This window comes from Bubalus bubalis, chromosome 6, assembly GCF_019923935.1.
Source record: "Bubalus bubalis isolate 160015118507 breed Murrah chromosome 6, NDDB_SH_1, whole genome shotgun sequence".
In the NCBI taxonomy this organism is placed as follows: Eukaryota; Metazoa; Chordata; class Mammalia; order Artiodactyla; family Bovidae; genus Bubalus; species Bubalus bubalis.
The window spans coordinates 105,758,498-105,780,866 of record NC_059162.1 but is presented as its reverse complement, the minus strand read 5'-3'; the positions used below and the strand labels follow the sequence as shown (position 1 = coordinate 105,780,866).

Below are 22,369 nucleotides of genomic sequence, written 5' to 3'. Positions count from 1 at the left end.
GCTCTTGCCCAGAGAGCACCTCACCTGATCTTGGACCCCTGAGGGCTACCTGGTAGGTTGGTCCAGCTCCCTCAGAGCTGTGGCATGACTTCAGGTGGTGTGGCTTTCTGAGCCAAGGATGACCTACCCAGCTTCTTCCACTCCATCATTCTTATATCATCACCTCAGCAGTCAATCTTCCCGGGGAGTAGGGCTGTCTTTCTTTTCTGGAGAGGACCTTGAACTAGGGAGAGTTGAGGATGAAAAGACGCAGAGGTACTAGGTGGAGAAGGGTGTACCAGGTGTCTCAAGAAATCTCTGGGTACTCTTCATGCCCCTCAACCCCAACTGAGGCTAAGAACTTAGGCCCATCACCCAGCCAAATGCTGAAGCCCAGGATAGGAGGCCTCCCTGTGGAATGGTCTATAGCCTTTGAAATCAGCCCTGGGTTGGAGGATCAGCCTTGAAGCCTCTCCTGTTCCTCAGTTGCCTAACCAACATCCAGTGGTCCAGTCAACAGGAATATTGTTGACTAAAGTGTATAGTCACAACCTGAAAATAGGGTGTTTTATTCAGTGGGAGTGTTAGGACCTCAAGCCCGGGAGATAGCATTTCCAGTAGCCCTGAGAAACTGCTCTGAGGTGCTGGAGGAAGCACTCAAGATATATAGAAGTTTGTAACAAAGGAGGGCAGGCAGTCTGAACACCAAAGATTACTGTTAATTAAGGAAAACCAGATATCTCATGGAATTTAGCGCTCTTCAATGTTTGGGAAGATGCAAGAGTCTCGGATTATTGAAGTCATTCCTTTCATGTACATCTCAGCTATCTGGGGCCACCATCCTGTTTTTATGATTTCTCACTACCCACCCTCCTCCACCCAACTCTTCAGCAATCACCATGGGTGGGCGTGGGGGCGTCATCTGCTGCATCTCAAGCTTTGTTTTCCCTTTCAGGAGCCCTGATTCACATTTGGAGGCCCCAAATCACTGACAACTGTTACATCCTTGTTTATTGATATAGAAGGAAATATTCTATTTCACAATCTCTCACCATGGTCATAAATTCGATCATATTTGGGAGATGTTTCATGACCATTTTTTTTGTCCCATGGCACTAGGAAGCTCATCCCAGATCAGGCGAAAGTTCTTGTTGATATTTCACTCCAGGTGTTAATTTCCAGATTCAGTTCAGTTCAGTTGCTCAGTAGTGTCCGACTCTTGTGACCCCATGGACTGCAGCATGCCAGGCCTCCCTGTCCATCACCAACTCCCAGAGTTTACTCAGACTCACGTCCATCGAGTCAGTGATGCCATCCGGCCATCTCATCCTCTGTCATCCCCTTCTCCTCCTGCCCCCAATCCCTCCCAGCATGAGTCTTTTCCAATGAGTCAACTCTTCACATGAGGTGGCCAAAGTACTGGAGTTTCAGCTTTAGCATCATTCCTTCCCAAGAAATCCCAGGGCTGATCTCCTTCAGAATGGACTGGTTGGATCTCCTTGCAGTCCGAGGGACTCTCAAGAGTCTTCTCCAACACCACAGTTCAAAAGCATCAATTCTTCGGCGCTCAGCCTTCTTCACAGTCCAACTCTCACATCCATACGTGACTACTGGAAAAACCATAGCCTTGACTAGCTGGACTTTTGTTGGCAAAGTAATGTCTCTGCTTTTGAATATGCTATCTAGATTGGTCATAACTTTCCTTCCAAGGAGTAAGCGTCTTTTAATTTCATGGCTGCAACCACTATCTGCAGTGATTTTGGAGCCCCAAAAAATAAAGTCAGCCACTGTTTCCACTGTTTCCCCATCTATTTCCCATGAAGTGATGGGACTGGATGCCATGATCTTTGTTTTCTGAATGTTGAGCTTTAAGCCAACTTTTTCACTTTCCTCTTTCACTTTCATCAAGAGGCTTTTGAGTTCCTCTTCACTTTCTGCCATAAGGGTGGTGTCATCTGCATATCTGAGGTGATTGATATTTCTCCTGGCAATCTTGATCCCAGCTTGTGTTTCTTCCAGTCCAGTGTTTCTCATGATGTACTCTGCATTTAAGTTAAATAAGCAGGGTAACAATATACAGCCTTGATGTACTCCTTTTCCTATTTGGAACCAGTCTGTTGCTCCATGTCCAGTTCTAACTGTTGCTTCCTGACCTGCATACAGGTTTCTCAAGAGGCAGGTCAGGTGGTCTGGTATTCCCATCTCTTTCAGAATTTTCCACAGTTTATTGTGATCCACACAGCCAAAGGCTTTGGCATAGTCAATAAAGCAGAAATAGATGTTTTTCTGGAACTTTCTTGCTTTTTCCATAATCCAGCAGATGTTGGCAATTTGATCTCTGGTTCCTCTACTCCCATAAATTTCTCAGTCACCTGAGAAAACTATAACTGGCTGGGGGCTATGTTCCTTTTCCTCAGAGTAAAGCTTTCATGGAATATTTTCACTTTTACCCCAACAAATTTTATTAAGGCAGCCAAACTGAGGAAAAGAGTCAGATCAGGCTCTTACCTAGCTACTCAGCACAGACTGCTCAGCCTCCTACAACATAGCAACCTCGGTGTCTTTCAACAAAGATCTGGGGATTCCTCGGTGGGTATTTCAAGGTATCTTCTAACTGGATGGGTATTTCCCTGGTTATCTGTTAACCAACCCCTTTCAGTGTCTTACAACTGGGAGCGGGTATTCCTCGGTATTTTTAACTGAGTCCCACTCAGTATCTAGACTGTGGGTGGGCCTCAGTGTTTTTCAACTGAGTGCCCCCTGCCCAGGAACTTTCAAGTGAGAGGGGGCAAGGAACTGCTATACCTCACCAAATAAAACTCAGGATCTTCAACCAATACGAGAGATCCTAGAACCAGAAGAGACTCAATCAAATCCATCTGAACTCCCAAGGAGATAGATGGGCACAAGGGGCCTCTGCTGGTACCAAGGCTCCAGATTCCTGTAGAGCTCAGGCGGAGGAGAAGGAATCTGCTCTGGTCCCTTCATGTTGGTTGCCAAAACTGTCTACTAAAAAGAATAGTCACAACCTGAAAGCAGAACGTGTTTTATTTGGTGAGAATGTTATGACTTCAAGCCTGGAAGGCAGCGTCTCTGGTAGTCCTGAGAAACTGCTCCAAGGAGCTGGGGGGAAGGAGTCAGGATATATAGAAGTTTACAACAAAGTGGAGCAGGCAGTCTGAACATCAAAGATTACTGTCAATTAAGGAAAACCAGATATCTCAAGTTAAGGAAATTAGCACTCTTCTATGTATGGGAAGATGTGAGAGTCTGAGATTATTGAAGTCATTTCATTCATACACATCTCAAATATCTGGGACCTGCATCCTGTTTTTTTTTATTTCTTACTCCCCACCCCATCCCCTAGCTCCTCAGCAATCATAGGGAAGGGGTGAGGGGGAATGCGGTGGCAGCATCTGCTGGATCTCAGGCTTTGTTTTCCCTTCGGGAGCCCTTATTCACATCTGGAGGCCCCAGATCGCTGATGGCTGTTACATCCTTATTTATTGATATGGCAAGAGATACTCTACTTCACAACTGGTAGCCTCAGATACTTGAAAAGCTACTTTCTACACGAAGAGTTTCTCTTGGGACCCTCAAGAGTCTCTCCTTTCTACTTTCTGCCCTTTCATCTGCCCTTTCATCAAACAAAAGGACTGGGTGCAGAATAGCCTCAGGCTACTCCAATGCTTGCCCAGCCCTAAGCTCTTCAGCCCGGCCATTTCCTGGCCTCAGACCTCAGACCACCACTATCCAGTTCAGCTCAGCTGTGTCCAACTCTTTGTAATCCCATGAACTGCAGCACACCAGGCTTCCTGTCCTTCACCATCTCCCGGAGCTTGCTCAAACTCATGTCCATTGAGTCAGTGATGCCATCCAACCATCTCATCCTCTGTCGTCCCCTTCTCCTCCTGCCTTCAATCTTTCCCAACATCAGGGTCTTTTCAAATGAGTCAGCCCTTCGCAACAGCTGGCCAAAGTGTTGGAGTTTCAGCTTCAGCATCAGTCCTTCCAATTATTTTCAGGACTGATTTCCTTTAGGATTGAATGGTTTGATCTCCTTGCTGTCCAAGGGACTCTCAAGAGTCTTCTTCAACACCACAGTTCAAAAGCATCAATTCTTCAGCGCTCAGCCTTCTTTATGGTCCAACTCTCACATCCATACATGACTATTGGAAAAACCATGGCTCAGATGGTAAAGTGTCTGCCTGCAATGCGGGAGACCCAGGTTTGATCCTGGGGTCAGGAAGATCCCCTGGAGAAGGAAATGGTAACCCACTCCAGTACTCTTGCTTGGAAAATTCCATGGATGGAGGAGCCTGGTAGGCTACAGTCCATGGGGTCACAGAGTCAGACATGACTAAGCAACTTCACTTTTCTTTCTTTTGACTAGATGGAACTTTGTTGGCAAAGTATTGTCTGGTTTTTAATATGCTATCTAGGTTTGTCATACTTATCTTCCAAGGAGGAATCATCTTTTAATTTCATGGCTGCAGTCACCATCTGCAGTGATTTTGGAGCCCAAGAAAATAAAGTCTCTCACTGTTTCCATTGTTTCCCAATCTATTTGCCATGAAATGATGGGACTGGAGGTCATGATCTTCGTTTTTTTAATGTTGAGTTTTAAGCCAACTTTTTCACTCTCCTCTTTCACTTTCATCAAGAGACTCTTTAGTTCCTCTTCGCTTTCTGCCATAAGCACCAACCAAGGTATAAACTTACCAGTGGCTCTTGAGGTAAGTATGGGCTTCCCTAGTGGCTCAGACATTAAAGAATCCACCTGCAATGCAGAAGATCCGGGTTCAATCCCTGGGTCAGGGAGATCCCCTGGAGGAAGGAATGGCTATTCATTCCAATATTCTTGCCTGGAGATCCCATGAACAGAGGAGCCTGGTCAGCTACAGTTCATGGGATTGCAAGAGTAAGGCATGACTGAGTGACTAAGCAGGACCTCATAAGTTGAGATAAGTATGTTTTAAAGCATGGGCTGGGCTCCTTTTTTCCAGAAGTCAGGGTGGTAGATCTGCCATTTAAGGACAAAAGAGATCTTACCACAGGATAACATTGTTATTCTACTTGACAACCCTGGTACCTGACAACACCTTCACTTAGCAACAATCTTTTAGCCTGTCCTGGCAGCACCCCACTGGGTTAGAAAAAGCATCTTGAATCACCAGATATAAATCTAGTCCCTAGCCATTTATATCAAATTTTCTCCCCTCTGACTTTAATGATGTTATTTGGTGTGGTTTCACCACTCTAATCAATACTATCGATGATAGTGACTGTGGAGATGCTGATAATGATGACAAATATTTTTAAAAGGCAATCCACGCTCTTTGTTTTTATTTATTATTATTTTTTTGAATGGAGTTAAGAAGTTCTCTGGGGCATTTAAAAAATTTTTAAATTTTATTTATGTATTTTTTGGCCATGCTGGGCCTTTGTTGCTGCACACGGGCTTTCTCTAGTTGTGGGGAGAGGGCTTCTCATTGCAGTAGCTTCTCTTGTTGTGGAGCATGCACTTGAGGGCATGTGGACTTCAGCAGTTGCAGCGTGTGGCTCAGTAGTTGTGGCACACGGGTTCAGTTGCTCCACAGCAAGTGGAATCTTCCTGGATCAGGGATTGAACCCATGTCCCCTACTTTAGCAGGTGGATTCTTAACCACTGAACCACCAGGGATTTCTGCTTAAGTTCTTACTAAAGGCCAAACACTGTTCTACAGACCCTACTTAATCCTCATGACTACACTGTGAGATAAACAGAATTATTAACCTCATTTGACAGGTGAGATAAGTGAGGCTCAAAGAGATTTTGTAATTTGCCCAAGAGTAAACTGTATGGTCAGAAAGATCCCCTTGCAGAAGGAAATGGCAACCCACTCCAGTATGCTGCTGCTAAGTCACTTCAGTCGTGTCCGACTCTGTGCGACCCCATAGACGGCAGCCCACCAGGCCTCCCCGTCCCTGGGATTCTCCAGGCAAGAATACTGGAGTGGGTTGCCATTTCCTTCTCCAATGTATGAAAGTGAAAAGTGAAAGTGAAGTCACTCAGTTGTGTCCGACTCTTAGCAACCCCATGGACTGCAGCCTACCAGGCTCCTCTGTCCATGGGATTTTCCGGCAAGAGTACTGGAGTGGGGTGCCATTGCCTTCTCCACCACTCCAGTATACTTGCCTGAAAAATCTCACAGAGAAGCCGAGCGGGTTAGTTTATGGGGGTGCAAGAGTCCGAGACAACTGAACGACTGAGCTTGTACATATGCACAAACTGTATGGTAGAGATAGTCTATGAAGCCAGTGACTTGTCCTTCGAATTTTTGCATTTAACTCTGCTTCTCTGTCTCCAAAGAAGCTCAGGGGACCCAGCGGCGTTCCCCAAAGGCCCTCAGGGGAGTACGCTAGGGTATGAAGAAGCCCTTTAAGCTGGGCATGGCGCACTGTGAGGGCACAGACAAGTGGAAATCAACAAGGGGAGCTCTGAAATGTATTTGCCCTTGGCTGTGAGACTAGGCTACATCTAGAAAAGGTCAAGGATGGCCACAAGGGTAGTTTCATCACTGATTGGGGAGCTGCCTTTCTGCTCCTCAAGGAGAAGCCCTTGTTCTCACTACTATCCTAGATGAAAAGACTGTTGCTGTGAAGAAAGGGTCCAGGTCTCTGCTCCAGGTTCCTGAGGCTAATGGAGCTGATAAGGTTGCCTTTTGCCCATCTTGGACTGGAGCCTCAGCAAAGCCCCTTGGGCTCTAGGCCTAGTGGTGGGGGGGAAAGAGGGTAGGAGAGAGAGTAGCCAAGATGGCCATGCAGGCACATAGTCAGGATTGTGTGTAGCCGGAAGCCAGCATTTCTGAGTGACAAATTTACAGCCAAGCACGTGGTCAGAAAAAGGGGCTTGACTCTGGGCGTGTAAAACCGGTCCCTGCTTTCCCTCTCTTAGCCTCAGATTCATCAACTACCCACTGATGTTGTGAGGAAATGAGATGGTATATACATAAAGCACTTGGCACCGTGCTTGCCCAGCAATAACTGGGAGCTGTTGCATAATAGCAAGGCCCTAACTCAGTCAGTGGTGAAGAGTGTCTCTAGTGAAGCGTTGTGGGACTCTGTCCTGATCAACAGACCAGATGGTGTAGTTGAAGTGGAGAGGAGCAGCCTGGATCTAAAATTAGAGAGGGAGCAGAACTTCCTCCATTGGTCCAGTAGCTGGGATTCCACCTTCCAATGTAGGAGGCGCAGGTTCGATTCCTGACAGGGGAACTAGGGTCCTGCATGCCACATGATGCAGCCAAAATTTAAAAAACAAAACAAAAACAGAAAAATAAACGGAAAGGGAGAGGAAACAGGAGGCAATAGAACCAGCACTGAAAACAATTTCAACAAGCTGAAATAAGCAAGAAGACACTGTTGTCCTGTGAGCTTCATGAAGGGGGAGACACTACACAAAGCAGAGGGTCGGGGAGAGACCTGACTTGACCCCAGTTCCAGTGAAAAGGATCTGAATAATTTAATTGACCACAACCTGATGGGAACTAGTCATGGGAGAGAAAGACTCCGAAGCCCAGCAGTCTTAGGCTGCATTAACAATGTGTCGTGTCCAGACTGCGGGAAATAATAGGCCTATTGTTCTCGCTTGGTCAGGCCATATCTGGAATCTTACACTGCTACACTTTCAGACTGGAATCGGGCCAAGAGAGGGGACCAGCCCAGCCTTGGCTCCCAGGCATTTGTGCTAAGCACTTCCCCTGCATTTTCTGGTTTCATACTCAAAACAGGTGGTCATTTAATATCTCTACCTTATAAATGTAGGACAGTTAACTGGGTTGCCCAGGATCAACCACACAGCTAGTAAATGGAGGAGCTTGGGGCTTTTCTGAATGGGCTCCCCTTGTGCTGTCCCTCAGGGAGGCTGAGCAGGCATCACTGAATACATATTTAAGTTCCTACTATGAATCAGGCCCCCAGCTAGTCAGTGGGGATACAGGAGTGAAAAAGATGTGATTCTCACCTTCTGAGAGCTCAAGGTTTGACTGGGGTCTAAATCACTTCTGATGCAGTGTAATACCCTAGGGCTGAGGATGTTAGGGCTGTGGACTCAAGCCCAGAGAGGGGCAGAGATAGAAGAGTGTCACACAGCTCATGGCAGAGCCATGGGGGCCAGTCTAGACCCTTTGCACCAATTCAGCTGCCTCACCTTGGCTCTCAGCAGTGGCCAAGATGGGGATTTTCTAAGGCAGATGAGGAAGCTTGGTGTGGCCATCATGGGGCTGCGAGACCTTATCTCTCCTGCTGGCAATAAGATTTTATGAAAGAAAAAAGGACCTGACGCAGCAACCACTGGCACAAGATTGAGTGGCCTTTGAGCAATCACTTCACTGGTCAGTGCCAACTGGCCCCCTCTCGGCCTCTTGAGTGTCTGGGAAGCCAGGAGTGACGGTGACACAGGTGGTAAAAGACTGTTTTCCGACATCTGTCTGGCCTCCCATCTTCTTTCTTTTTCTTTTGGCCAGACCCCAAGGCTTTGCAGGATCTTAATTCTCCACCAGTGATGGAGTGCCCTCAGAGTCCTAACCACTGAACCGCCAGGGAATTCCCCTCCCACCTTCTTTCAAGGAGCAGATTATTCAGCACTCTTTCAAATCTTTCCTTGACTGTTTCAACTCAGGGCTTCCTATATCCCAGGGCTTCTTGTTGGGGAGACAGGTTCAGCCTTTTCATTTTTGCTGAGAGGGATAGCACGGTGCAATGAAGAGGGAAGGCTTTGAAATGGGGCAAAACCTAGCCCTGGCTCTGCCACATTACAGCTATTTCATTTGCGTTTTCCTCCCCTTAGTTGTAAAACGGAGATAATAATAGTACCACCCTCACAGGGTGGTTAAAGGGCTGAAGGAGATCCTGTCAAGCCTGGAGGAAGTTCTCCATAAAATGCTGCTGTTACTATCATTGTGTGCTAATGGCTGTGGTCTCCACGCCTTTGCACAAAGTGGGCGTTTCTGCCCAAGGCAAAGCGTTGCCTCTGCGTTGCCTGGTTACCTCAGCTTGTCTTTCTCCCCCATCATGAGGACCCCAAAGATGCCATTGTCCATAAGAAGAAATAGTCCATCTTGGGGAAAGAGAGAGAGGCGTCGGTTAGGAAAGTGCCAGCGCTACATACTCCAGGTTTAGAGCAGAAGGAGACTCGACTTGATTCCAGAAGTTAAAGGGGGGCAGTGGGCTTTGGAGCCCCTACTTTTCCTGGACCTGCGGGTTCGAAGTCACGAGGTGTAGATCTCGCTCTGGGAGAACTCACTCTGGGGGTCCGTGGGCAGGTCACTTTTAGCCTTGGGCTTCAGTTTCCTCGTGCGTGTCAGGTGGGTCTCCAGGCCTTCCCCCGATGTTGCGCGGAGCACGCGCAGCCGGATACGGGTTCCGGGCTAGAGAACGTGGCTGGATGGCACCAGCTAGCAGGCCGGGTGGTTTGGGCAGGCGGGAGTACCGGCGGGCTCCAGGATTGGCTGGAGGCAGGGTAGCAAAGCTCCAGGATTGGCCAGATCAGAGAGGGCTGGACGAACCTTTAAGAGGCGCGGGGGGCGTGCAGGGGAGTGAGTGCTTTGCCCAGCCGCCTGCCGGGTTAACTTGTGTGCGGCGACCGAAGTGGCGGCGGCGGCTACAACTACAACGCGAGCCCGGGCGGAGCGGAGGCCCGCGGAGCAGAGGAGCATCCCGGCCTCCCGGTCCCTGGGCGGCGTGGCCCGCGGGTCATGGCCAAAGGAGAGGGCGCCGAGAGTGGCTCCGCCGCGGGACTTCTGCCCACCGGCATCCTCCAAGCCGGTGAACGCCCGGTCCAGGTGAAGGTGAGGTCCCCGCAACCCCAGGTGGAGGGTCTGGGATGGGGGGCCAGGATGAGATGGGGGCGTCGCGGGATAAGCCTGGTTCTGGGACACACTGGGCTAAGCCAGGGACAGAAGAACTCAGAGGCAGGAGAGAGCTCTGGGGGTGCCCTGGAGGCGGGGAGTGATGGGGAAGGTTTGTAGGCGCCAGGCCCCCCTTTTGCTCACCCCAGCTCTGGGCATTTCTGGAGAGCAGCCTTACAGGCAGCTCCACGTGGTGCCCGGCTCTGCCTAGCAGGTTTCCGTTCCTCTGTGATCAGCCGCTAAAGTTTGCTGCCTTAGACGGCAGGGAGACCCCAGAAATCTGGGAAACCCACCTTGGTCCCCCATCTCTCATCCACCTACTCCCCACCCCCACATCCTACGCTAGCTTCTCAACTCTTCGGCGAGGGCGGATCAAGTTCATTCATAAAACAAGAGCTCTGCTCTTAAAGGAGCCGCATCCTGTAGGCTCTGTGTGAGTGTAGGTATCGGCCCGCGCGTACACTTTGCGCTTTGCCTGTCTTGACTTTCGGCCCCATTCCCAGCTCTCTGGACGTAATGAAGGAACCAGTGACATCAGGCGGCCCCAGAGAGGGACCCCAGGCAATATATCTGCCTGGGAGGTGACTGCCTTTTCGTTTTAATTTTATTAACCGATCTTTGGAAGGAGCCTGGGTAAGCAATTAATGCTGCTGCAATGTATGAGTAATCTACTTTCCCTGGGCAACCTTAACCTCCCTAGTGCCCCACCCAGAGAGGGCCCAACCCAGCACCTAGAGGCTTTCCTACCCCACTCTTCCCCAGTCCCCACAACAAGATCCCCTGGGCACTGGGGGAGGGGGACAGGGAGAGGGAGGGGAGGGCATCTCCTGGGTTTGCCTGAAGGTCTGGCTGCCTCCAGGGGCCAGGGAGGCTCTGGGACAGATGGAAGGAACAGCTGTGCCTACAGCCAACTGGGCTGGGCCCTTAAAGATCTCTAGAGCTCTCACCCAGTAGGCAGGTGGGTTCTACCCTCTGAACCATGGCGGGAGCCAGGCCTGGGCTTAGGCAGCTTTTGGCAGCAAGAGGATTTTCAGGTTGTGGCAGTTGGTGCCAGGTGGGGACAGGTTCACTGCTGGAGCATACTCCCCCTTCAACTTGGAAAGAAACATGATTGAGGCCTTAGGGGGAGTCATTAAGGGATGGGGCACTGATGATCTGGGGTTGGGGTGAGGTGGCTTAGGGGCTACTTCTTCAGAATGAATTTGCCTTTTCCAGATTTTTAAAAACAGAGAAGACCTCTCTTTTCTTGTGAGAAGCGAACTCTCCCTGGGTGGTAACAGGGCAAGGCAGAATTATCCTTCCTGGCAGAGTTGGTTAGAGGGATGGTCTTGGCTCTGGAAAGTTCTAGAATGGAGGCCAGTCTCGTGGGTCTCTTCATTCTTTCCTCTTCTTCCCAGAAGGAACCAAAGAAGAAACAACAGTTGTCCATTTGCAACAAACTTTGCTATGCAGTTGGGGGAGCCCCGTACCAGGTGACGGGATGTGCCCTGGGGTTCTTTCTGCAGATCTACCTGTTGGATGTAGCTCAGGTGAGTGAGCTGAACTCCCTAGGGCTCCTCCATCATCCCAAGGTGGGAGAGACTACGGACTCTAGGCTAGGGTTTTTTCCCTCAACTGGGAAATGGGACTAGGCACCACTCCACTTCTGCCTCTCAGAGTCACAGTGGAGTAGAAATAAGGCTTTGGAGAGTATCCAGAAGGGGAGTCTCTCAGCCCCAGGAGTCTTAGCTGGCAAGGTCAGGCAACTCCTCCTTGCCTGGCAAGAGCAACAGAGCCTGGAGGGGTAGGCAATGGTGTGAGAGAATAAAGCCCGCTCTGATGTTCTTAGAAGAGACTGGCACACCATGTCCCCAGTTGGCCGGCAGTCAGCTGGCTTGGCTCGGAGATTGGTGGATGTTGTCAGGCCTGTGGACGAGGTGCATCCCACCTTCACCTAAGGAGCAGAGGCATGCAAGTGGACAGAGGGGCCCTCACAGGGTACTTAGAGTGTCACAGGGCTCCTCGGCCAGCAGCCTGGCATCCTGAGAATTCACCTTGTCTGGTGCAAGAGTGGGAGGCCAAACTGCCAAGGCTCTCAGGGTGCACACACCGGCTGTCTTTTGCATGTAACTTCTGACTTTGCAAACAAGGCATCTTAGTGGTATTCGCTTATAGATGGGGAACCCTGAGCCCCAGAAAGGACAAATGACTCCTTTTAAGTTGCTCGTTTTCAAGCAACTCCCATGCCCTGGGTCCTAAGTTGGGTGCAAATATGACTAACCCCCTGTCAAAATGTAAAAAGTTAGAAAAGTCAGATGAGGAAAGTCCTCTACATCTTCTTGGGGTGATAGTAATAGTGATAGTAATAGCAGAGCCTTGAATAAAGAAGAGTCCAGAAAAATTGTCTATAAGCCGAGAAGTTCTGGAGGCAGAGGTGTAACTTTAATGGGTAGTGATGGTAACAGCCTACTCTATTTAATCCTTTTCCCACATCCAAGATAGAGCTTGACCCTATAAAACAGGGATCATACACCATTATACAGATGGGAAAACTGAGGGCCACTGTGGTGACCCAGAAAATGCTATCTCTGCTTTTATTTGGCTGCACTGGGTCTTAGTTACACTTAGTTGCAGCATGTGAGATCTTATTCCCCCTCCAAGAATCAAACCTGAGCCCCCTGCATTGTGAGCATAGAGTCTTAGACCCTAGACCACTAGGGAAGTCCCTCAAATGCTCGTTCTGGCATCAGGTGGTTAGGGGCTTGTGAGAGGGAGACAAGGAAATGCAATCTGGATTCAGTCTAATTGATGAGTTTTCAAAGGCAGTGGAGGGGAGGACAGAAGAGGGGGGGATCTGGCAAAGTTTCTCAGGAGACACACAGTACCACTGCTATTGGGTAACTTATTATCATTATTAACAAGACAAGTGATGATGCTTGAGGCCTGGCTAGGAGCAGTACAGGGTCCTAATGGCCTGGCTGAAGTGGAGAGGGATCCCCGCTTTTGCCCATCAGTGAGGGTTGAGGTTGCCCATCAGATGAAGGAAGAGGGAGTCATCTTTTTCCTGTTACTCATCCCAGGTGGATCCTTTCTCTGCTTCCATCATCCTATTCGTGGGCCGAGCTTGGGATGCCATCACAGACCCCCTGGTGGGCTTCTGCATTAGCAAATCTCCCTGGACCCGCCTGGGCCGCCTCATGCCCTGGTGAGTAGAAGATGCTCCTTCAGGGTGGTAGAAGGTGGGGCCTCTGGAGTGTCTGCTACCCCATGGTTCTTCCCTCTGGTTTGTCAGACTGGGAGGTGAGAAGAAGGAATGATGGCAAAAGCCTCAGCAGGGCCTCAGCTGGACCAGTCATGGGCACTGGAACTCTTGCCAGTTCAGGCTGGTCTAGCTGTTAGACTGAGAAGATTCCCGTGTCTCAGGCCCCATTCCTCCCCAAGGTCCTTTCCCTTCCATGAAATTGGAATTCTAACCTCTCCACTCCATCACTTCCTGTAGTGGTTGAAAGGTTACATTCTGGAGCCAGCCTGCCTCAGTTTTAATACCAGCTTGACCACTTATAGCTGTACCACCTTGGGCAAGACATTTAACTCCTCAGCCTCAAGTTCCTTCATCTGCACAGTGGAGATAATAATTATATCTTCCTCACTGGGTTGTGGTGAAAATTAAGTTTTGTAATATATAATGTACTTGGCTTCCCTGGTGGCTCAGACAGTAAAGACTCTGCCTGCAGTGTGGGAGATGTGGGTTCAATCCCTGGGTTGGGAAGAGCCTCTAGAGAAGGGAATGGCAACCCACTCCAGTATTCTTGCCTGGGGAATTCCATGGACAGAGGAACCTGGTGAGCTACTACAGTCCATGGGTTTGCAAAGAGTTGGACCTGACCGAGTGACTAATACACACACACAGCATATAACGTACTTAGAACAGTGCCTGACGCATTAAGTAATATATAACTGGGCAGCCCTGCAGAATGGCTCCTGGAGGTGGGGTATGGGTGGATGATAAAACCGAGAATGGGAGTGCATAACCTCTGGCTTCTTGGACCCTGAGAATGACCTTTTCCTTTGATAACAAAGCCTACACTCCTCAGCTTCAGACTGTGAGGCAGGGTTGGGGGAGGTGGTGCCACAGATCAGACGGCAAAGGCAGGCACAAGGGACAGGCGAACAGGCCGGAGCTCTGGTTCCCTCCAGGACATCCTGCTTTGTGGTTGGGGGGGAGGAGGACATACCCCTTTCATCTCTGGCCCATCCAGGCTCAAGTGGGCGCCTTCCTGCCCCAGGGGCGTGCATACCTGGTCTCCGGCCTTCAAGGCCTTCAAAGCTCTTCCCACAGTCCCTGCCCCCCCACCCACAGCTTCCTTTCCCACGAGGCCCCCTCCCTCCGAAACCCCGCCAGCCCCTGGCGAAGGCCCAGGTCGAGGCCTTTGATCCAGGCTTCGGGGCCAGGGGACAGGAGAGCCTGCCTTACCTGCGCAGGATGCTGGGGCTCCCAGGGAGCCGGCCCCTGAGACTGCCTTGGGCCCTGTACCGGCCTGTACCCGCAGTCCCTTGTACCCGCCTCCCTGGCAGCTGGTGGGGGGCGGGGCTCCGCTGCCACATCTCCTCATGAGGCACAGCCAATGGCAGGCAGCCACTCAGGCCAGCCTGAGGCAGCAGTAACCCGGGTTACTTTCAGTCACATTTGGTTCCTCAGCTTCCTCAGCGGTGCTTGGATGGGAGTATTTTGGCGAGGGCTGCCAGAGCAGCCCTTGTTCTGGGAGGATTTGGGAGGGGAGGGGAGTGGAGGGGTGGGGTGGGGTGAGGCAGGGGGAGGGGAGGAAGCCCTCCCTGTGGGAGGTAGGCCATCTTGCCTGCCTGGGCAGGTGTGGCAGCCCACTTGGTGAAGTAGCTGAGGGCCCTTCGGGCTGGTTTCTGATTTGACGCATGTCTCTGGACATGTCCTCAGCTGTCTGGGTGGGACCTCCTGGCAATATCTGCGTGGTCCCCCACCCCCATGCGAGTGCGTGCTGAAGGATGTAATACACGTGACCCAACTCTCCATCCATACCTGTCAGGGCCTGGGAACCCTTCTCCTTCCGGTGTAAGAAGAGGCTGGGCCTTCCAGGCTTCATGAGCCCTGGGACGCCCCTCTCCTAGGCCTCAGATCAGCCCCTGCCCTCAGTCAGCATTTACGTCTTCCTTTTCAGACCAGGAAGACTTTGACAAACACTTTCCTGGAGTTCCCAAGGCCGTCAGTGAGGGGCAGGGTGTCGGCAGGGCCACGTGGGAGTTGTGGCAGGGCTGGACCTGAGGTCGGAGTCCCAGCCCAGGGCTTTGCAGCTCCTGAAGTCTCCTGCTGGGCTTTCCTGCTGTGATAATCACAGCGCTGTGTCCCAAGCGCTGGTCTACATATTAACTACTTCAACCCAATGACTCAGAGCCCAAGTCCTTGCAATGGCCTGTTGAGCCCTGGTATCCCTTTTCCTCTCCAAGCTCATCTCCTAATTCCATCTCCCATACTCCGGCCCCCTGACCTTCTTGCTATTCCCCAGACCTGCTGGGGCACATTTCCGGCCTGAGCACCCTTGCCCTGCAAGCTCTGCAAGGCCAACTCTCTCTCATCTTGGCACAGAGGTCACCTTCTCAATAAGGGCAACTTTGGCCACTTGGCTATGGATTGTACCCCCATACTCTTAATCCTCTTCAGCCTGCTTTCTATTTTCCACAACACTTAATTACCATCTAATACATTATGTAGCTTTTGTGCGTGTGTGTGATAAAATACACTATTTAAAATTTTTTAAATTTACCATTTTAGCCATTTTCGAGTGTACAATTCAGTGGCATTAAGTATGGTCACACTGTTGCACAACCATCTCCAGAACTTTTTCCAAACTGAAACTCTGTACCCATTAAACACTAACTCTTCATTCCTTCTTCCCCTCTAGCCCCTGGCAACCAACTGTCTTCTGTCTGTGACTCTGACCCATCAAAGTGGGATCACACCAGATTTGTCTTTCTGTGTCACTTCTAGGTTTATATTGTAGCATGTTTCAGAATTTCATCCCTTTTTAAGGCTGGATAGTACATATCTTACGTTTATTTTTTTTGTTTGCCAACTAGCATGTGAATGTCATGAGGGCAGTGATTTGTCTGTTTTGTTTCCTGATCCATCCCAAGTCATTAGAATAGCACTCAGCTCAGAGTTAGCACTTGAATATTTCTTGAGTAAATGTTGAAGGTGAGGTAGGTGTTCTTACTACTCTCATTTTACAGATGAGAAATTGAGTCTCAAAGAAGGTAAATAACTTGCCCAAGACCAAGTTATTAATAGTTAGTAGTAGAGCCAGAACTGGATCCCTGAATTGTGGGCCCTTCTAACCGTGGGTCTCCATGGCCTTGGTTCTCAGCTGCCTTTTCTATTTTTTTTTAAGATTTTATTTATTTTATGTTTGACAGCACTGGGTCTTGGGTGCTGCACACAGGCTTTCTCCAGTTGCAGTAAACAGGGACCTCTCTCTAGCTGAAGTTCATGGGCTTCTCATGGTGGAGGGCTTTTCTTGTTGTGGAGCACAGGCTCAGTAGTGGGGCATGGGTTCCGTTGCTCTGCGGCATGTGGGATCTTTCTGGACCATGGGATTCACATGTGGGGAGGCAGACCTTTGCCACCCCCAACCCTGCTTATAGTTATTTCACGGGGCCCAGTCCTCCCTTGTGGCTGCTCCAGAAGGAAATCTTCCCCTGGAATTAGCCTTCCTTCACCCCGTGTGTACACACAATGGTGAGAACCCCAGCACTGGGGCTGCTTCTTCTCCCCAAAGTCTCAGCCTCCATTCTCATCCCCCAGCCCATAGAAAGCCCCTGTCTCTAGAGCCTTAACCCCTGGGGAGAGGCAATCAAGACTCGGGAGGGTCTGACCTCCTGCTCCATGCTCGGAATTGTAGGCCAGAACCCTATCTCAGTCTGCCCTTCCAGGGTTGGCCATCAGTACCTTCCCAGAGACCCTGGGGTGGGTGGATCCAGAGGGAGGAATTTCCTTCCCGCCAGGCACCCTGTGGGGCTGCTGAAGAGTCCAGGCCGGGCCCGAATCCTGGGGTTTTGGCATCCAGCCCCCACTCAGACTCTCCCCTTCCTCAGGATCACCTTCTCCACACCCCTGGCCATCATCGCCTACTTCCTCATCTGGTTCGTGCCCGACTTCCACCAGGGCCAGACCCTGTGGTACTTGCTTTTCTACTGCCTCTTTGAAACGCTGGTCACGGTGAGTGTGGGCAGGGGGAAGGAAGTCCCTGGGGCCTCCGGGGTTGGTGCCCAAAGCCACATCTGTTTGTCCATCGTCTGACTGGCCGAGGGCCTCTCTTCCATGCCAGTGTTTCCACGTTCCCTACTCAGCTCTCACCATGTTCATCAGCACGGAGCAGAGTGAGCGTGATTCTGCCACTGCCTATCGTAAGTTTCCCCAGCCCACTGATCCCACCCACCAGGCACCCAGGGTCCCCCACTCCTTGACTCTCCTACCATGTTTCTTCCCTTATGGGCTCAGCTCTCTGCTCTTGGGAGAAGGTGTGAAACCATAGTTAAAAATAACTGATTGCTCTCTTGAGACCAGAGAGGTACAAGGACCAGGCAGAGGTCACACAGCAAGGCCACAAGTTTAAGCCAAGATGCCATCTATAACCATTCCATCTGGAGCTGTTTCCATCTCCTGGGGCTAGAGCTTCTGGGGCTTCTATCCATCTGACTTTCCTCCCTGGGGGCCCACAAGCCATGCGGCCCTTCCAAAGGACTACTTTTTTTCTGCTCAGGGATGACCGTGGAGGTATTAGGTACAGTGCTGGGCACAGCAATCCAGGGGCAGATCGTGGGCCAAGCAGATTCGCCTTGTATCCCGGATGCCAATGCTTCTACAGTCAATCGCACGCAGAGCTCCACCTCGATCAAAGAAACGGTGAGTCCTTGGCAGGGCAGGGATGGGGGAAGATGAGAAATGATGGGGTGGTTTGCAGTTATCCTCAGAATAGTAATAATGGCTAGTGTTGGTAATTTTTTGGGTATTTGTTACATACAGTTTTAATATGTCCACTTTGCAGATAAGGAAACTGATGCACTGAGAGGCTAAATGATTTGTCCGATGTAATATAGCTAGTGAGTTGCAGAAACTAGGTTTCGGAAGATTTGAACCGTGGCCTTTCAGACTCCACATCCTGGCCTTTTTAGAGTTCATCTGGGCTTGTTCCAGCCTTGGGAAGCAGCAGTAGGCCCAGGCTAACTTTCTCATTTCACAGATGGAGACAGAGAGGCCCCCAGAGAAGGGACTGATCCAAGGTCATTGAGTAGAGCTGCTGGGAGCTGGGATGAAATCAGACTGACTGTGTCTCTATGTGATCTTTACCTGCTTTATAGCAAAATGCATACCTGCTGGCGGCAGGAGTCATTGCCTCCATCTATGTCATCTGTGCTGTCATCTTGATCCTGGGTGTGCGGGAACAGAGAGGTGAGGGGTCCCAGGGAGGGGTGCAGGCCCCATCGTGGGGCAGTTTTTGTCCCTCTGCCTGGGCCTCAGACTCTGGGAGGGGCCTCTGCTCCTGCTCACTGTCCCCTCTGGCCCCCAGAATCCTACGAGACTCAGCAGACCAAGCAGATGCCCTTCTTTCGGGGCCTCCGGCTGGTCATGAGCCATGGGCCGTACATCAAGCTTATTGCCGGCTTCCTCTTCACCTCCTTGGCTTTCATGGTGAGTGGGGCTCTGATATGCTCAGCCTGATGGGGGAGTGCAGTAGGGGATGGGATAGGCCTTAGAAGGTGACAGGACCTGAGGGACAGGTGGAATGGGGGTGGGGTGAGCAGAGGTCCCCCGAGCATGCAAAGAGTCTTCGAGGCTCAGCTCCATCACCACCTGTTTCTTTGTCTTTCTTCCTGCTACACCGTCCTGGCCCCAGCTGGTGGAGGGGAACTTTGCCTTGTTTTGTACCTACACCTTGGGCTTTCGGAACGAATTCCAGAATCTGCTCCTGGCAATCATGGTGCGTGTGGGGCCCCAAGGGTGGCTGAAGGGACTTAGGCTGTGAGATGGTTCTTTGGATAGCCAGAGGATATTTCCCAGACTGGCCAAGATCGTGAGGGATGAGGGAGGCTTCTCAGAACATTTGGATCTGACCTACAGTGGCTTAGGTAGGACTATGAAAGAAAGAGTTTGGGTACATATATCAAATCTTTATTGGGACTTCCCTGGTGGTCCAGTGGCTAAGACTCCACATTCCCAATGCAGGGGGTCTGGGTTCAATCCGTGGCCAGGGAACTAGCTCCCACATGCCGCCACAGAAGATCCTGTAACTAAGAGTTTGCATGCTGCAACTATGGGAAAAAAAAAAAAAAAACGATCCTGCGTGCTGCAACTAAGACCTGGCACAGCCAAATAAATATTTTAAAAATACCTTTATATTATACACCTTGAACTAGTAACTAGTACAATGTTCTTGTCAATTATATCTCAGTAACACTGGGGAAAAAAGAAAGGATTGGGGTTAGATGTTCAAGTAGAAAGCATAGCGAAAGCAAAGACGTGGAGGCCAGAACTCGGAGTTCTGTACTCAGAGGGCAGCAGATAAGATCAGGACTTTGTCCTAGCTCCTTGAAGAGCCATCAGCTGCCGGGGAGCAATCCAGGTGATGGCATCTGGCTGCTCCTGGTCAGGGCTAGCAGCACCTTTGGAGTCCTGGGAAGGGCAAGAGGGATTCCAGGGCTGTAACCCACTTCTTCACCCCTTTGCCCCTCCACAGTTCTCAGCCACAGTCACCATCCCCATCTGGCAGTGGTTCCTAACCCGGTTTGGCAAAAAGACAGCTGTGTACATTGGAATCTCGGTGAGTGGGGCTGAAGGGGTAGGGCCTGGGCTGGCCTGGGGGTTACTGCTGGGAGCCCCCCAGCTGACTCATCTTCCTACACCCACTCTCCTAGTCAGCAGTGCCATTTCTCATCTTGGTGGCCCTCATGGAGAGTAACCTGATTGTCACATACGTGGTGGCTGTGGCAGCTGGCATCAGTGTTGCTGCTGCCTTCTTACTACCTTGGTGAGTGTGTATATATATATATATATATATATATTGGTATGTTCCCCAGCCTCCTAGCTCCCCAGTTCTGAAACTCCTTAGGGAGAATCTGTGGGGACTTCTCCTTCTGCAGGTCCAGGTTGGGAGTGGGGCAGGTCCTCCCAGTACAACTGTACAGATTGTGAACTGCTTGAGCACACCTAGTCAGGATGGGAAATGGGGGTTCAAACCCTGTACTTTACTTGCCCAGCTGAGCAGCTACATGTGGGGCTACTTCATCTCAGAGGAAGAGGCCTTCTTTTTTGATTCACATGAAGTTGCCATCTCGTCAATGAACTGTGTGTGTGTACTATAGAACTGCCAGCTCCCAGAGGAGTGCTCTTATTGACCTGGACCACACGGGCTAGTGGAGGCCTGGGGTCACTAGGTGGGAGGGTGCTCACGGCTGCCACCCCTGTATGCAGGTCCATGCTGCCTGACGTCATTGATGACTTCCACTTGAAGCAGCCCCACATCCACGGGACTGAGCCCATCTTCTTCTCCTTCTACGTCTTCTTCACCAAGTTTGCCTCTGGAGTCTCTCTGGGCATCTCCACCCTCAGTCTGGAGTGAGTGGGGGGAAGGTCTGGGTAATGCTGGCCAGGGGCAGGCCCCAGGTGCCCCCTCCTCACCACTCCCCTAACCACTGGGCCCCACAGCTTCACTGGGTACCAGACCCGTGGCTGCTCCCAGCCGGCACGTGTCAAGTTCACGCTGAAGATGCTGGTGACCATGGCTCCCATAGTCCTCATCCTCATAGGCCTGCTGCTCTTCAAGCTGTACCCCATTGATGAGGAGAAGCGGCGGCAGAACAAGAAGGCCCTGCAGGCTCTGAGGTGAGTGGGCAAGGGATGGTTGTTGGACAAAAGGGCATCATCCAGTCTAAGCCCTTGAAAAGTGCCTCCTGGAGCTGTCAAGCTCAGATCTGCCTCCCACACATCTTCCCCTACACCACTTCTCCTCTGCCCTTCCCCTCTGCCAGTTCATCACAATGGCAGTTGATGTATCTTTTCTTCTTTTTGACTATTTTATTTTTAAAAAATATTTATTTATTTGGCTGCATCGAGTTGCAGCACACAGAATCTTTGTTGCGGCATGCAGGCTGCTCTAGTTACGGCATGGGACCTCTGTAGTTGCAGTATGCGGGCTTAGGTGCCCCTCAGTATGTGGGATCTTAGTTCCTCAACCAGGAATCGAATCGATGAGTCTCCAGATGCCAGGAAGGGAGCTAAAGACTACATCCCCTTGCATTGGAGGGTGGATTCTTAACCACTGGACCACTGGGAAAGTCTCCTAGTTAATGTTTCTTGAGCCCTTTGCTGTCTGCTTATGCTGAGTTGGTTTTATGTTTATTCATTCATCAAGTACGTGTATGGGAAGCCTGTGTGCCAGGCCTTGGTCTAGTGAATGATACAAACAAAAATCCCTGTTACCTAAGGCGATTTACATTTTAGAGAGTGTACTCATGAACTCCTGTGGTCATTTTAACAGCCTTGGGCATCAGAGATTCCTGTGATTCTCACTCTGCAGATGAAGAAAGTGAGGCTTAACCAGAAGAGTGACAAGTGATAAGGGGCAGACCTGGGGTTTGAGCCCCTGTATTCTAACTCCAGAGCCCATACTCTTCACGGCTCTCCTGGCATGCAGGACCTCATTGTGAAGACCAGAGAGCAGGGTGGAGTGAGTTATGCCAGCTCATCAACCTGCCCAGGCCAGGATGTAGTACTGGAGCTTGGGGTGCCTCGAGGACAGCAGGAACAGTGAACAAACCTCAGCAGTTTCTGGGCTAAGAGTGGGAGTGAACAAACACTGTCCTGTGATTTAGACTAACCTGGCAGTCAGCTAAGCCTGCAGAGCCAAGATCCCTCGGGGAACAAGCAGGTGAGTAAGGATGCTTCCTCCAACCCGTCTCCTCTGGTTCTTGCAGGGAAGAGGCCAGCAGCTCAGGCTGTTCTGACACAGACTCTACAGAACTGGCCAGCATCCTCTAGTGCCTACTGGATGGCCCGAAGCCACTATGTACAGGGCCTGGGTCACCAGGCCACACGAGGAATCAAGGCCCACTTGCCTGCTCCCTGAATAGCTGGTCTCCAGATGCCAGGAAGGGAGCTAAAGACTTCATAGTAGGCTGCTCCCTGAATAGCTGGTCTCCAGATGCCAGGAAGGGAGCGAAAGACTTCATAGTAAGTGACCCAGGACACCTCCTGTGCCTATCATGGGGCGGGCATCAGCCGCCGGCCTCCCTGTGACCGCCCTGGGGGCCAAGCCCAGGGACTGCTACTGTGAATATGCCAAGGACTGATTGGGCCTAGCCTGGAACACTAATGTAGAAACGTTGTATACAGAGACTAATTAATAACTTAATGACCATGTATATAGCAGTGTGTATGTATGTATATGTCTGTAAGCTATTAATGTTATTAATTTTCATAAAAGCTGGAAAACTGA

General features: G+C 50.6%; 1 protein-coding gene and 1 long non-coding RNA gene across 6 annotated transcripts in view; one reads left to right on the top strand and one right to left on the bottom strand.

The window, feature by feature from the left end:
* Positions 1-14,438, bottom strand: part of LOC123334156 — a 22,547-nt gene extending 8,109 nt beyond the window's left edge. For both annotated transcript variants that reach the window (XR_006551969.2, XR_006551970.2), the window contains exon 1: positions 14,323-14,438. This is a non-coding gene — a long non-coding RNA (uncharacterized LOC123334156). The remainder of the gene's footprint in view (positions 1-14,322) is intronic.
* MFSD2A (major facilitator superfamily domain containing 2A) lies at positions 9,578-22,369 on the top strand. 4 transcript variants are annotated; one of them, XM_025289025.3, is made up of 14 exons: positions 9,578-9,809; positions 11,270-11,398; positions 12,929-13,053; positions 16,971-17,094; positions 17,204-17,282; positions 17,639-17,781; positions 18,237-18,327; positions 18,446-18,567; positions 18,773-18,856; positions 19,613-19,696; positions 19,791-19,903; positions 20,347-20,490; positions 20,581-20,757; positions 21,849-22,369. In XM_025289025.3, exons 1-14 carry the CDS (start codon positions 9,717-9,719, stop codon positions 21,910-21,912), a joined length of 1,572 nt encoding a protein of 523 aa, XP_025144810.3. In that variant the 5' UTR covers positions 9,578-9,716; the 3' UTR covers positions 21,913-22,369. The 4 variants fall into 4 exon arrangements, with proteins under 4 accessions (XP_025144810.3, XP_006061978.3, XP_006061977.3 ...); XM_006061916.4 differs by having other exon boundaries at positions 11,267-11,398; positions 20,682-20,757; XM_006061915.4 differs by having other exon boundaries at positions 11,267-11,398.